Below are 15,990 nucleotides of genomic sequence, written 5' to 3' on the forward strand. Positions count from 1 at the left end.
AAAATGACAGTTGACTGGCTGGTTCTTTACCTGATTGGCTGGTACTTTATCGCCATCCACTTTACCTCCCTCCGAGGCTTAGTAAATAGACCCCTATATATAATATACACCAATCTTCAAATTGTGGCAAATAGTTTGTTTGGCGCCCCCTCAGACTTTGTAATTTAGCTGTACCATGCGTTCTGCAGGGACTTTTTCACAAAATGTGTATTATTCAGATCACTATTGTGACCAAATCACAAGGCACAGGTTCCCTGAATACCGATGCTGGCATATCATGTAGCTTCTGTGTGCTACTCATTGGCTAATCTGGGTAAAACAGCAAAAGACAAATGCCTGATACAAGTGACTTATGCCATGCCTGGCATCGTGCCTCATTATGTTTAATCTGTGATTTAGGGGAAGATGTACCAAGAAGTGAAAAGTCTGGAGAAGTGAGCCAGTAGAGAAGTTGCCAACCAATCAGCTGCTCTGTACAATTTTATAGTATGCAAATTATAAGTGTTACTTCAGTACTGATTGGTTGCCCTGGGCAACTTCTCCACTTGTTCACTTCTCCACTCTTTTCACTGCTTAGTACATTTCCCCCCTAATACCATTCCTTGTTACAAATATACTAATTCTAAATATGTACAGAATAACCTAGATATGTGGTATCTTTACACTTGTGTCCAGTGGGGTTGTGAAGGTGGGGCTGCAGCACAACAACAAAATGAAGGGTTCTATTTACTAAGCTTTGGAGAAAGATAAAGTACCACCCAGTCAGCACCTGTAGTTTTTTTCAAAGACAGCCAGTAAAATGGCATTTAGGAGGTGATTGGCTGGTACTTTATCTCCGTCCACTTCATCTCTCTCCAAGGCTTAGTAAATAGATCCCTAAAAGAGGGACGCCAGAGAAAATGGACAGCTCAAACGTTGTGAACACTACTGACTGGGAGTCAGTGTGAACCAATGCGTACCAGCCACCACTGGTTGCTGCGCAAAACAACAGCAATGGATCTGCCACACCTATACCTCTGGTCTCGATGCCAACCAGCTTTTATTTGCTAACTGACTGCCCGCTGTCCAGACACAATCATGGCGTGGGGGGGGCGGGCAGATAGTTAGCCAATATAAGCTGGTTGGTATCGGAGACTTGGGGGCGGACTGATCTGTTGCTGCTGCTGTCCTGTGCTGCATCCGGGGGTTTCAGAATGACGCCCAGTCAGTAGGGTGTTGGCATCGCTTGGGTAGTCCATTTAGTGTGATTCCCCTCTTTTTTAGTTTTGGGCTGTGCCGTAGCCCCAGCTTCACAATCGCCACTGCTTGTGGCCTTTTCAGGCCACACAGGGGTAAATGTCTTTGGTCTCATGTAGAGATGATGCATGTTGTGCAGCTGGCAGAGCAGCGTGTTCAGCTCTGCACGGGTGGCATATGCACCAGTTTTACTTTGGGTGAAATCAGTAGTAAACGTTCCAGGTTGCCGCTTGGCTAAAAAATTGACACATGCACCAATTTTGTGTTGAAATCTGCGTATGGGTGTATACGTAAGGTTCCATATTGCATGCATAGGAAGCTTGAAAATTGCTTATGTACTTAGGACATTATTCAGAGATGGACGCAAAGTAGATGTTGTCTACAGTGGAGCGAGTGGCAGATCAAACGCAGGCAAGTCACTGACCATTATCGGGGGAATCTCTCAGCTTGCTACTGCGAACCCGTGTGCAGCAAAAATGGCTCCAGTGTCTTTCTTCCATTACTAAGAAGTTCTACGACTGACCGCTGTGCATCCAATGGTTGCCTCTGTGTGTACAAGTGGTGAATCTGTGATGCTGCCAATACAAATCCTGCCCACTGCGACACTGCATGTTTTCACCCAACCATTGTGTACGGGATTGCAGCTACGACAGGATTTGCGTTGATCTCCGAATCAGGACCATATCCCCAATATTCTTTTACAGTAGTTTGTATACTGTACTGAGCAATGGCAGCAACTTCACTCCCTCATCCAATCTTTCCTCTGTCAGTTACCTTAGCTATAGATTATATTATACACAGTGCATCCTGCACCCCAATCCCAGCAACGCCCCCACAAGCAAACACACAGAGATAATCCTCTCAGAACACACAATGGAGTTGATTCAATTCAGTGCAATGTGAATAGCACCAGGAAGGAGGTCCCACAGCTATTCAATTTAGCACGCTGCTATGTCTGAGAATGCCGATACGCCTTAAACCGGGTGTTTGGTTGTGATAATGGGCATTCTCCAACTTAATGCCTCACTGCGATGCTGTTTGCACCGCGCTAAAGCACAAAACAGCATTGCGGGACTAGTTTTATTGGATTTGTGTTCGCACATCAGGTGGTGTGCGTCCAGAAATCCTGCAGTCTGACTTAACAGTGCGCTGAATTGAATTGACCCCAGTGCTGGTTCTTTGAGGTTTGAGGCTGATTTCAGATTCAAAGCACTGTAAGCTGCAGGTACATGGATAGCGCTATAAGCTGCAAGTAAATGGATAGCGCTATAAGCTGCAAGTAAATGGATAGCGCTATAAGCTGCAGGTATATGGATAGCACTATAAGCTGCAGGTATACTGATAGCACTATAAGCTGCAGGTACATGGATAGCACTATAAGCTGCAGCAGGTACATGGATAGCACTATAAGCTGCAGGTACATGGATAACACTATAAGCTGCAGGTATATGGATAGCACTATAAGCTGCAGGTATACTGATAGCACTATAAGCTGCAGCAGGTACATGGATTGCACTATAAGCTGCAGCAGGTACATGGATTGCACTATAAGCTGCAGGTACATGGATAGCACTATAAGCTGCAGGTACATGGATAGCGCTATAAACTGCAGGTACAAGGATAGCGCTATAAGCTGCAGGTACACGGATAGCGATATAAGCTTCAGGTACATAGCGTTATACACAGAGTTACAAGGATAGCGCTATAAGCTGCAGGTACGCAAGTCAGAAACAGTGGCCAGCTGCCGGAAGATATTCTTCTAGCAGCCGCCAGTCACAGGGCGACCTCCCTGCCCCTCTGCTTCCCCAGTGTCTGTCGTGCTGTCAATCAGTGCTGATCGGTGGTCATAGTAGGACCCCCAACCCAGCGGCTGCAGAGAGGTGCAGCTGCTAGGGAAATGTAAATTAAAACCTATAGATTGTAAGCTTGCGAGCAGGGCCTTCCTACATCTATGACTGTTTGTTATTACCCAGTTTTGTTATATCATTGTTATTTCCAATTGTAAAGCGCAACGGAATTTGCTCCGCTAAATAAGAAACTTAATAAATAAACACCCCTCAGTCCCCTAGTGTGGGGAAATCAAAGTCGCGATGGTGGCGATCCAATGTTTGAAAAAACGATATTATACAAATGTTAATTTTTTGGGTTAAATTGTTTTGGATAAGATTTAAATAGATGTTTTTGATCTAATGCAATCACAAAAAAATAATTCTGAGCGGTTTATGGAAAAAGAAATTGCCAGTTAAGTGATTAAAATTTCGCAGTGTGTAATCACTCTTCGAGTCAGAGGGTTTATAGGATCTGCAGGTGTGTACCCAGTATAAATGATGTATTGAAGAATTTCATTTTAAAATACATTTGGGGACTTAAAAAGTGATCTTTCAAACGTTGCTGCATATCGGTTTGCAGGATGTGAATCTGAAGTCTGTGTAATAGTCGCCTCTCCTGCTTGAAATGTGTATTTTTTGTAACATACATATATTTTTTAATCTGTTTTCTCCTCGTTTTATGCGTCTAACTGTGTTTTAGGCTGCAGTACGTCTCGCCAGGTCTCTGTAACATGACGTTAGACTGCAGTAACACCCTAGACGCAGGCTGTGGAAAATACTGCAAAGAGTTTTAAATAATTGCCAGCAGATTTGTTAATCTAGTATAAAGCTAGAAATGATTTGTCCATATCCTAAATGCAAGGAATACAGCAGACATATGAAGACTGCAGTCTTTTCACAGCCTGCGAAGAAAGTGCAGGGAACGTTGCAGAAATAAGTCCGTCTGTAGTCTTTTGGCCAAAAATAATCTACTTTATTGTGTGCGCTCAGCACAGTTTTTAATGCTGTATGGCAGGCGGTAGGCGAGAACTCAGATGTGTTTCCTGCATTTGTATAACTTTGTGAACATTTCCTTTTAAGTCCAACCAGTAATTGCAGTATTGTTTAGTGAGCGAGGCACAGGAAACCGTATCCCAATGGCAGTGTCCAGCTCGGCCTGGAACTACAACTTATTTACCCTGTTCCTTGGCTGCAGGTTCTGATTCTATACCACGATTTTATGACACTCGCTGGGGGCAGAGAGCTACTGGTCTTCAGAATCTCTTTGAATTGAAATCTGATTTATAGGAATGTGTTGCTGGCCCGCTCTGAGCTGTGGGAATATGCAGCTCGTGTATTTGATGATCTTTTAAAAATACAAGCACTTTGAAGTGTAGCCAAGGAAACATACTATTCGTATGACATCTAATTAAACCATTAGCCATTGGGTGTGTCCAGCATGGCAGTCCTTTCAAGCATGGAATGGAACATGCAGATAAACTGATAAAGCACATGCAGACGTCTGGCTGGGGACACTGACGTCCTTCTGTTTATTACAGCAAAGTATTGTTACTTATTGTTTTGTTTAGTATTTTTGTTGTATTAGGCATTTTTTTTTTTTTTTTTAAGTACAGTGTTCTCACCAGCCTCTAATACATATGCTTTCAGGGAGAAAGTATGGATAATTTCAACTGGGGAGTTCGCAGGCGTTCCCTTGACAGCCTAGATAAGTGCGATATGCAGCTCCTGGAGGAAAGCCAGCTCTCGGGGAGCACACACAGTCTGAACAAAATGAACCATGATGATTCGGATGAATCCTCGGAAGAAGAAGATCTCACCACCAGCCAAATCCTGGAGCACTCTGATTTAGTAAGTCCGAAGACAGGGTTACTGGGGAGGGGAGCCCTGGTGCAAGTAATGTGCAGCACAGATAGGAGGCCAGTCATATTTGTCTATAGTTACATAGAAACATAGAATTTGATGGCAGATAAGAACCACTTGACCCATCTAGTCTGCCCCTTTTATACCTTTTGGTAACCTCAACCCTATTTCTAGTTCTAGATCTCCCACTACTTACACCTAAAGTAATACATTTATCCAATATCCAATATAAAAATGGGTCTTGTTACTTATGCATATATACATTTGAATACATTTCTGCTAGATTTTTTTCATTACAAGGTTTGTCAGCTACAGTATATTAGACTTTGGCTCTCAGACGGTCAATAGGTACCTTATTTGTCATTCATTTTGTTTTTCTCAGTGTGTAATGTTATATACATATAATCAGTGAGCGTTTCCTTCTGTAGTCACTGGGAGGAGCACTTCTAAGCAATCCAAGGGCTGTATGCAGAAAGAGGGGTTCATTGTAAAATTTGATGTGTTTTGCACGTTCCATGTTACAGAAAAATTACGAAGTTGAAATGTTTATTTTGCTCATGATTCTTTAGAAGTCCTGTAAGGTTTAATAATAAACCTTTGCTATGTACCATACTGTAAATGTGACCACTATCTAGAAGTGTTTGTTGTGGTTAACCTTTTAAGAGGGGAAGTAACATTAGTGGCTATGGGTGGAAAGTGTGATACTGGCTACATTGGCGTTTTTATAATGGGTGCGGTGCACACGGGCCCCTGGGTCCAGGGGGGGCCCATGCCGCACCCATTGCACCCATTTTAACACTTACCTTTCCGGAGTCCAGTGCCGGGACCTGCAATTGCGGCGTAAATCGCCGCCAAAATGGCCGCCACGCATGCGCGGTAGCCAAATTGGTCTCCGGATCATGGCGGGCGCCATGTTTCCGGAGACCTGCGCATGCGCAGTAGACTCCGGCACGATGCCGGAGTCTACAGCGCCGTACAGAGGAGGGGGCCCACCCGGAGGTGCACACGAGCCCCCTCCTCTGTAGAAACGCCCCTGACTGGCTAGATGCGTGAATAATAATAATAATATTATTATTATTATTACTATTATAATATCCTATAAATAAAACATTGACATTAGAGTCTGGGGGAACCCTGGACAGATCAGCAGTGTACTGTAGCTTGTCCTACTGCTATGAGCCCGTGGTATTTAGGATTCTGGGAACCCTATGTGAAGTGTCTGCTTGCGGAGCTCACATTGCTACAGCTGAAATGGGACGTACTGTGGGTATATGAAAGTGTCCCAGTGTACATACTATGCAGAGTGGGCAGAAAGGTTAATATCAAGCTGGAGTGGTAGAGACTGCTTTGTAATTATTGGAAGAGTTGAGGATAGTTCTGGGGTCTGTGCAATAGATATATAATGTAATCTTAAATGCTGAACTTATTCATCCATAAAGCTGTGAGGTATGAAAGGCAATAAATTGTACAATAAGTTTTTAGCTCAGTCGAATACCACCCAGAAGTAAAATTATAATGTGTCACCCACTGTAGGCAGGAGAAATGACCTCTTGGTCTGGCACTGCAGAATGAGAGCTTTTGTGAACGTTTGGATACCAAGCACTGAAGGTGTTCTGCAATATTAATGTCAGATGTCGTTGTTTAGGTTACGAATGGGGTACTGGGAGGCCTATTCATTTGCAAACTGATGTATTGCCTATAAAATGTATTGTTTGCATATATGTAATAGTATGGATTACTTTTAAATATCTGTGCTCTGTAAGTAGATAACAACCTGCAAAATGGAGGTGCAGCCTTATTTCTCTAACGTCCTAAGTGGATGCTGGGGACTCCGTCAGGACCATGGGGAATAGCGGCTCCGCAGGAGACAGGGCACAAAAATAAAGCTTTAGGATTAGGTGGTGTGTACTGGCTCCTCCCCCTATGACCCTCCTCCAAGCCTCAGTTAGGTTTTTGTGCCCGTCCGAGCAGGGTGCAATCTAGGTGGCTCTCCTAAAGAGCTGCTTAGAAAAAGTTTTTAGGTTTTTTATTTTCAGTGAGTCCTGCTGGCAACAGGCTCACTGCATCGAGGGACTTAGGGGAGAGAATTTCAACTCACTTGCGTGCAGGATGGATTGGATTCTTAGGCTACTGGACACCATTAGCTCCAGAGGGAGTCGGAACACAGGTCTCACCCTGGGGTTCGTCCCGGAGCCGCGCCGCCGACCCCCCTTACAGATGCTGAAGATTGAAGGTCCGGAAACAGGCGGCAGAAGGCTCTTCAGTCTTCATGAAGGTAGCGCACAGCACTGCAGCTGTGCGCCATTGTTGTCACACACTTCACACCAAGCGGTCACGGAGGGTGCAGGGCGCTGCTGGGGGCGCCCTGGGCAGCAATATTTAATACCTTTATGGCAAAAGAACACATCACATATAGCCATTGAGGCTATATGTATGTATTTAACCCATGCCAGATATCTAAAACTCCGGGAGAAAAGCCCGCCGAAATAGGGGGCGGGGCTTATTCTCCTCAGCACACAGCGCCATTTTCCTGCTCAGCTCCGCTGTGAGAAAGGCTCCCAGGACTCTCCCCTGCACTGCACTACAGAAACAGGGTAAAACAGAGAGGGGGGGCATTTTTTGGCGATATTTTGATATATTTAAGCTGCTATAAGGAACAACACTTATATAAGGTTGTTCCCATATATATTATAGCGCTTGGGTGTGTGCTGGCAAGCTCTCCCTCTGTCTCCCCAAAGGGCTAGTGGGGTCCTGTCTTCGATAAGAGCATTCCCTGTGTGTCTGCTGTGTGTCGGTACGTGTGTGTCGACATGTATGAGGACGATGTTGGTGTGGAGGCAGAGCAATTGCCGATAATGGTGATGTCACCCCCCAGGGAGTCGACACCGGAATGGATGGCTTTGTTTATGGAATTACGTGATAATGTCAGCACATTACAAAAATCAGTTGACGACATGAGACGGCCGGCAAACCAGTTAGTACCTGCCCAGGCGTCTCAGACACCGTCAGGGGCTGTAAAGCGCCCTTTACCTCAGTCGGTCGACACAGACCCAGACACAGACACTGAATCTAGTGTCGACGGTGATGAAACAAACGTATTTTCAAGTAGGGCCACACGTTATATGATCACGGCAATGAAGGAGGCTTTGCATATCTCTGATACTGCAAGTACCACAAAAAGGGGTATTATGTGGGGGGTGAAAAAACTACCTGTAGTTTTTCCTGAATCAGAGGAATTAAATGATACCCTTTCCCGCCAGAGGTTAGGGCGCGCTGGGAAACACCCCCTAGGGTGGATAAGGCGCTCACACGCTTATCAAAACAAGTGGCGTTACCGTCTCCTGATACGGCCGCCCTCAGGGATCCAGCTGATAGGAGACTGGAAACTACCCTAAAAAGTATATACACACATACTGGTGTTATACTGCGACCAGCCATCGCCTCAGCCTGGATGTGCAGTGCTGGGGTCGTCTGGTTGGATTCCCTGACTGAAAATATTGATACCCTGGATAGGGACAGTATTTTATTGACTATAGAGCAATTAAAGGATGCTTTCCTTTATATGCGAGATGCTCAGAGAGATATTTGCACTCTGGCATCGAGAGTAAATGCGATGTCCATATCTGCCAGAAGGAGTTTATGGACGCGACAGTGGTCAGGTGATGCGGATTCCAAACGACATATGGAAGTATTGCCGTATAAAGGGGAGGAATTATTTGGCGTCGGTCTATCGGATCTGGTGGCCACGGCAACTGCCGGAAAATCCACCTTTTTACCTCAGACCCCCTCCCAACAGAAAAAGACACCGTCTTTTCAGCCGCAGTCCTTTCGGTCCTATAAGAACAAGCGGACAAAAGGACAGTCATATCTGCCTCGGGGCAGAGGAAGGGGTAAGAGAGGGCAGCAAGCAGCCCCTGCCCAGGAACAGAAGCCCTCTCAGGGTTCTGCAAAGCCCTCAGCATGACGTTGGGGCCTTACAAGCGGACTCAGGAGCGGTGGGGGGTCGACTCAAGAATTTCAGCGCACAGTGGGCTTGCTCACAGGTGGACCCCTGGATCCTGCAGGTAGTATCTCAGGGTTACAGGTTGGAATTCGAGAAGTCTCTCCCTCGCAGGTTCCTAAAGTCTGCTTTGCCAACGTCTCCCTCAGACAGGGCGACGGTATTGGAAGCCATTCACAAGCTGTTTTCTCAGCAGGTGATAGTCAAGGTACCCCTCCTACAACAGGGAAAGGGGTATTACTCCACGCTATTTGTGGTACCGAAGCCGGACGGCTCGGTAAGACCTATTCTAAATCTGAAATCTTTGAACCTGTACATACAAAAATTCAAGTTCAAGATGGAGTCACTCAGAGCAGTGATAGCGAATCTGGAAGAAGGGGACTTTATGGTGTCCCTGGACATAAAGGATGCTTACCTGCATGTCCCAATTTGCCCTTCACATCAAGGGTACCTCAGGTTCGTGGTGCAAAACTGTCATTATCAGTTTCAGACGCTGCCGTTTGGATTGTCCACGGCACCTCGGGTCTTTACCAAGGTAATGGCCGAAATGATGATTCTTCTGCGAAGAAGAGGCGTATTAATTATCCCTTACTTGGACGATCTCCTGATAAGAGCAAGGTCCAGAGAACAGCTGGAGGACGGAGTAGCACTAACCCGACTAGTGCTGCAACAACACGGGTGGATTCTGAATTTTCCAAAATCTCAGTTGACCCCGACGACACGTCTGCTGTTCCTGGGAATGATTCTGGACACGGTTCAGAAAAAGCTGTTTCTTCCGGAGGAGAAAGCCAGGGAGTTATCCGAACTTGTCAGGAACCTCCTAAAACCAGGGAAAGTGTCTGTGCATCAATGCACAAGAGTCCTGGGAAAGATGGTGGCTTCTTACGAAGCGATTCCATTCGGCAGATTCCACGCACGAACTTTTCAGTGGGATCTGCTGGACAAATGGTCCGGATCACATCTGCAGATGCATCAGCGGATAACCTTATCGCCACGGACAAGGGTGTCTCTTCTGTGGTGGTTGCAGAGTGCTCATCTGTTAGAGGGCCGCAGATTCGGCATACAGGACTGGGTCCTGGTGACCACGGATGCCAGTCTGAGAGGCTGGGGAGCGGTCACACAGGGAAGAAACTTCCAGGGAGTATGGTCAAGCCTGGAGATGTCTCTTCACATAAATATACTGGAGCTAAGAGCGATTTACAATGCTCTAAGTCTGGCAAAACCCCTGCTGCAGGGTCAGCCGGTGTTGATCCAGTCGGACAACATCACGGCAGTCGCCCACGTAAACAGACAGGGCGGCACAAGAAGCAGGACAGCAATGGCAGAAGCTGCAAGGATTCTTCGCTGGGCGGAAGATCATGTGATAGCACTGTCAGCAGTATTCATTCCGGGAGTGGACAACTGGGAAGCAGACTTCCTCAGCAGACACGATCTACACCCGGGAGAGTGGGGACTTCATCCAGAAGTCTTCCACATGATTGTGAACCGTTGGGAAAAACCAATGGTGGATATGATGGCGTCCCGCCTCAACAAAAAAACTGGACAGGTATTGCGCCAGGTCAAGAGACCCTCAGGCAATAGCTGTGGACGCTCTGGTAACACCGTGGGTGTTCCAGTCAGTGTATGTGTTCCCTCCTCTGCCTCTCATACCAAAAGTACTGAGAATTATACGGCAAAAGGGAGTAAGAACGATACTAGTGGCTCCGGATTGGCCAAGAAGAACTTGGTACCCGGAACTTCAAGAGATGCTCACGGAGGATCCGTGGCCTCTACCTCTAAGACGGGACCTGCTTCAGCAGGGACCGTGTCTATTCCAAGACTTACCGCGGCTGCGTTTGACGGCATGGCGGTTGAACGCCGAATTCTAAGGGAAAAAGGCATTCCGGAAGAGGTCATTCCTACACTGGTAAAAGCCAGGAAGGAGGTGACTGCACAACATTATCACCGCATTTGGAGGAAATATGTTGCGTGGTGTGAGGCCAGGAAGGCCCCCACGGAGGAATTTCAACTGGGTCGATTCCTACATTTCCTGCAAACAGGATTGTCTATGGGCCTCAAATTGGGGTCCATTAAGGTTCAAATTTCGGCCCTGTCGATTTTCTTCCAGAAAGAATTGGCTTCAGTTCCTGAAGTCCAGACTTTTGTAAAAGGAGTACTACATATACAGCCCCCGGTTGTGCCCCCAGTGGCACCGTGGGATCTTAATGTAGTCTTGGATTTTCTCAAATCCCATTGGTTTGAGCCGCTCAAATCGGTGGAGTTGAAGTATCTTACATGGAAAGTAACCATGCTACTGGCCCTGGCTTCAGCCAGGAGAGTATCAGAATTGGCGGCTTTATCATATAAGAGCCCATATCTGATTTTCCATACGGACAGGGCAGATCTGCGGACGCGTCCTCATTTTCTGCCTAAGGTGGTGTCAGCGTTTCACCTGAACCAGCCTATTGTGGTGCCTGCGGCTACTAACGATTTGGAGGATTCCAAGTTGTTGGACGTGGTCCGGGCATTGAAAATATATATTTCAAGAACGGCGGGAGTCAGAAAGTCTGACTCACTGTTTATATTGTATGCACCCAACAAGATGGGTGCTCCTGCTTCTAAGCAGACGATTGCTCGTTGGATTTGTAGCACAATTCAACTTGCACATTCTGTGGCAGGCTTGCCACAACCTAAATCTGTCAAGGCCCATTCCACAAGGAAAGTGGGCTCATCCTGGGCGGCTGCCCGGGGGGTCTCGGCATTACAACTCTGCCGAGCTGCTACTTGGTCAGGGGCAAACACGTTTGCAAAATTCTACAAATTTGATACCCTGGCTGAGGAGGACCTTGAGTTCTCTCATTCGGTGCTGCAGAGTCATCCGCACTCTCCCGCCCGTTTGGGAGCTTTGGTATAATCCCCATGGTCCTGACGGAGTCCCCAGCATCCACTTAGGACGTTAGAGAAAATAAGAATTTACTTACCGATAATTCTATTTCTCGTAGTCCGTAGTGGATGCTGGGCGCCCATCCCAAGTGCGGATTGTCTGCAATACTTGTACATAGTTATTGTTACAAACAAATTCGGGTTGTTATTGTTGTGAGCCGTCTGTTCAGAGGCTCCTACGTTTGTCATACTGTTAACTGGGTTCAGATCACAAGTTATACGGTGTGATTGGTGTGGCTGGTATGAGTCTTACCCGGGATTCAATATCCTTCCTTATTGTGTACGCTCGTCCGGGCACAGTATCCTAACTGAGGCTTGGAGGAGGGTCATAGGGGGAGGAGCCAGTGCACACCACCTAATCCTAAAGCTTTATTTTTGTGCCCTGTCTCCTGCGGAGCCGCTATTCCCCATGGTCCTGACGGAGTCCCCAGCATCCACTACGGACTACGAGAAATAGAATTATCGGTAAGTAAATTCTTATTTTTTCGGATGTAGGGGGTGCAGTTTCTTTGTTGCTGTTCTGTGTTAAAGCAATGCCACTCAGCCTGGGGCGAGCGTGTGTGGTTACCTTCTGTGCCCCCCAAATGGCAGCTCCCACTGAAGCATTATTGTGCAAGAGTAAAGCAGCGCACACGTTTCTTTTTATAACATGCTTCTACAAAACAGATATGTATGCCCTTATTTATCAATGAGTGATAAACTTCACTGTGAATGATAAATTGCACCATCCAATGAGCTCCTTAATGTCATTTTTCAAACAGTCTGTAACATGGCAATTAGGAGCTGATTGGCTGGTGCAATTTATCACTCACAGTGAAATTTATCACTCATTGATTAATAAGGGCATTCATTTGAGCAAAATTCCAGTGAGATGAAATGAAATCAAATTCTGCATGCTATTCCAATGTGAGGGCTTACAACCTTTTGTTTTGTCTTTGTTCTAGATCATAAGCCTCTCTCCTTCTGAAGAGACAAATCACATGGAGTCCCCTTCCACATCATGTGACACAACCTCTGCTGACCCCCATTCCCTTAACACAAGAACCTCTAGTTTTGATGCGTCTTTGCCTGAAATCACTAATCCACTCTTATCTGAGGATTCTAAGGTGATGGAGTTTTGGTAGAGCTCAAATTTTGGCCGTGGCAGAATGAATGCTTCTTCCATCTAATTCCTCTTAACCTCAAATGAAAGAATAGTGGAGACTAATGTTTTGTCAGTGACTGAATGTTAAGCGCTCTGTAGCAGGAAGGTCTGGGACACCGTTTCGGCCCCTCTCAGCAACAGAAGGCTTAATGATGACCTCACTAACCTCTTGTCCTCCTTTAATGTTGGTCTTATGATAGGCTATTTGCGTGACTGTCTGTAGCCTATATTTCACATGTATCTAAATTATTTTGCAGACAAGCTAATGGTGTAATTAGTTCTCCAGCTTGGGTTCTGCTATTTGCTGTACTGGACACCAAAATGTTTGCTGGTGTCTCAGACTAGTATCTCAGTTACACATGTGGCACAATATCTCAGATGTAGAGACAAATTTTTGATAGTTTTAATGTATTATTTTTATTTCACAATGGCCCTTTTATGTTTTTAATTAATTTTTTTTTTTTTTGGGGGGGGGGGGGGTTGTAAATACTGTAAATAAGAGCTAACATCTCAGGATTTAGCTCAGTTCCAAAGCAGTGATGATTTTACAGATTGCGTAAGATCATAGTGGTGCTATTACTTTAATTTTAGTATAGATATATTAGCAACATTCATTTTATGATCACTGACCAGACTGTAGGACTATATAAGGTTGGCAACTGCAGACAACTGATTGACATTAATGAATGGAAAAGATTTTCCTGAAGGTGTTGATCACTGTATAAGTTTAATCATTCTAAGATTTGACTGACCCTGCGGAACGCCAAGAGTTCTAGTATAAACTGATGTAACATATTTGTATAATGTGATTGGATTGCGATTGGTTATTTCCTTGTGGAATGCAGTATGGCACATGCTCACGTCACAGATATGCAGAGTTCTGGCAATGCAATACGGGAAACCTATGTATCCCCAGCACTGTATTGGTCAATTCTGTGTTTCTCTGATTTTGTATTCTGTAAATGGTGTTTTGTGTCAGTTCATTTCACTGTTGTGTGGTTGTATTAAAACAAGAGGGAATTACAGGCGGGCAAAATTATTGGCGTCTTCCAGGTGCAACAAAAATTAAGGAGGTAGTTCCGCAAAGAACACTTAATTTGCGATACAACCAGAGAAGCAAATGTTCCGCACTCAAATTCTGGCGAACAGTTTAGAACATTTAGCGCATTCACAGTCCGCAGTTTGCCCTTATATAAGTATACCACTGGTCAGTGTGAAATTCTAAGTGATCCGCTCATTTTAATGCTTTCTGATGACAAAACATCCTGTTAACATGCAGTGATGTACTCTAATAAAAAATCTACTATATAAATAAAAATGTATTTATTCTATACATATTACATGTGAAATATGGATGCATGTTGTTGTGATTCCACGCACGTGCTCGGTTTGTGGCTTATTTAAACATCTCTGAATATTTCCTGTCTAACATTTCTGACCCTGATCTGTCTAACACAAGCACCGCTCTCTTCAGGCCTGAATTAATGTTGATATTTCTGCATGTTGGACTGTCGGATACACACAGATAGTAGGCACTGGGCACAAAATGCTTTTTATGATGTGGGTTGTATGTCTTCTACGTGATTTTCTTCCTATGTGGGAGCCCTATTGTGCACTATGCACATTTGAGTCCATTCATGCCGTTCTGGCACGCTATCAGAATATTACATTCTGACCACAGTATTTTGCTAGATTTGCACAAAAACTACTCTATGCTGCTGTTTGAAGGGATTGGTGCATTGAAGACTCGGTTCTTTCATTATCAAAGGTTGGTGAAAGTTGATCAATATTTTCTTTCCTGTGTGTAAGCTCTTGGCAAACTGCATCATATACATTAGCGCATTGCATTAGTAGGCAGATTGCAGCCACACAAGAACAATACATCAATGCCGTCGTAGCACACTGATTCTGGCGTGTTGTGTTTTGTGTAGCGGCCCTTTAAAATGCAAACATATATCCCCCTTGTACTCTATAAAAATGTATACACAGTCCAGTCATGGGTAGCGATTGGCATTCTAGCTCTTGCAGGACATCAACTATATTTTTATGTATGTTATCACTCTTCGATGATAGAATACTTCTAATGCATTATGATTAGAATTCATTCCTTTACACGGTTGTGCAAGAGAAAATACTGCCTTTAAATGGGTTCTGCAAGCAAACTTTTTTTTTAAATGTAGTATGAGGTTCTGTTGTCTAATCTGATAGTCATAGCAGCTTTTCTGTAACATCTGTGCCCCTACTGTCATAGCAAAGAGACATTGGGGTCCCAGCAACATCTGAGTAGTAACAGGCTGAAGCTGCCACGCGGGAATGTCTAGACATCTCTACCCGTGAGCCTGGCCACCCCACAGGTGGTGGTTATGCATGCTTACCTGTGCAGGAACCGAAGCATCTTGCCCCTAAGATATGTGAAACACAGAAGAAAATAACTGAACTTTTAAAATTATATATAATTATTATATGGAGACATAAATTAGCATCGGCTGACATGCCAAAGGTTGCCTATCGCATTTTATTTAATATGTTTTATGGTAAATACCAGTACTAAGGTTTCTTTCTTAGCAATTTTATATAATCAAAAAGAATATGACGCATATTTACTCAAAATTTATGGTACATTGAATAACGTTCTATATAACCTGTACTGACGGTTTTATCATTTTATTTTTTTAATAACATCTCCGACCAGGATATTTTATCTAGACAGATAAGGAACAATCTTATCGGCCAATACAGCAATTTTAGCCAAACTCTTCCCCCAGTGGTTTCTGTTTAAGGCCAAACAAACTAGTCCAAACCCAAATTATATTGATAGGTTTTTCATCAATCTGGTTGGTGCACCTGGCTTGTCGTTTACTGCAGTCTTCATATGAAAACAGTTATCAAGCTCTGCTCTGAATCCCAACAACTGCTGGTCCGCGAGTGCGGCAGATGATATAGAAAGCTGTGTGTGAACGTATGATTAAATTAAAATTCATTGAGCTGAACTATAGACA

General features: G+C 44.7%; 1 protein-coding gene across 10 annotated transcripts in view; it reads left to right on the forward strand.

The window, feature by feature from the left end:
- FRY (FRY microtubule binding protein) overlaps positions 1-15,990 on the forward strand; it is a 761,330-nt gene that overhangs the window by 696,341 nt on the left and 48,999 nt on the right. For all 10 annotated transcript variants that reach the window (XR_010204858.1, XM_063951775.1, XM_063951776.1 and 7 more), the window contains 2 exons: positions 4,713-4,913; positions 12,792-12,953. Coding sequence is in view for 9 of the 10 variants with exons in the window: in XM_063951775.1 (XP_063807845.1) it covers positions 4,713-4,913; positions 12,792-12,953 (363 nt within the window). In the remaining variant the exon portion in view is untranslated. The remainder of the gene's footprint in view (positions 1-4,712; positions 4,914-12,791; positions 12,954-15,990) is intronic.

This window comes from Pseudophryne corroboree, chromosome 2, assembly GCF_028390025.1.
Source record: "Pseudophryne corroboree isolate aPseCor3 chromosome 2, aPseCor3.hap2, whole genome shotgun sequence".
NCBI classification, from domain to species: Eukaryota; Metazoa; Chordata; class Amphibia; order Anura; family Myobatrachidae; genus Pseudophryne; species Pseudophryne corroboree.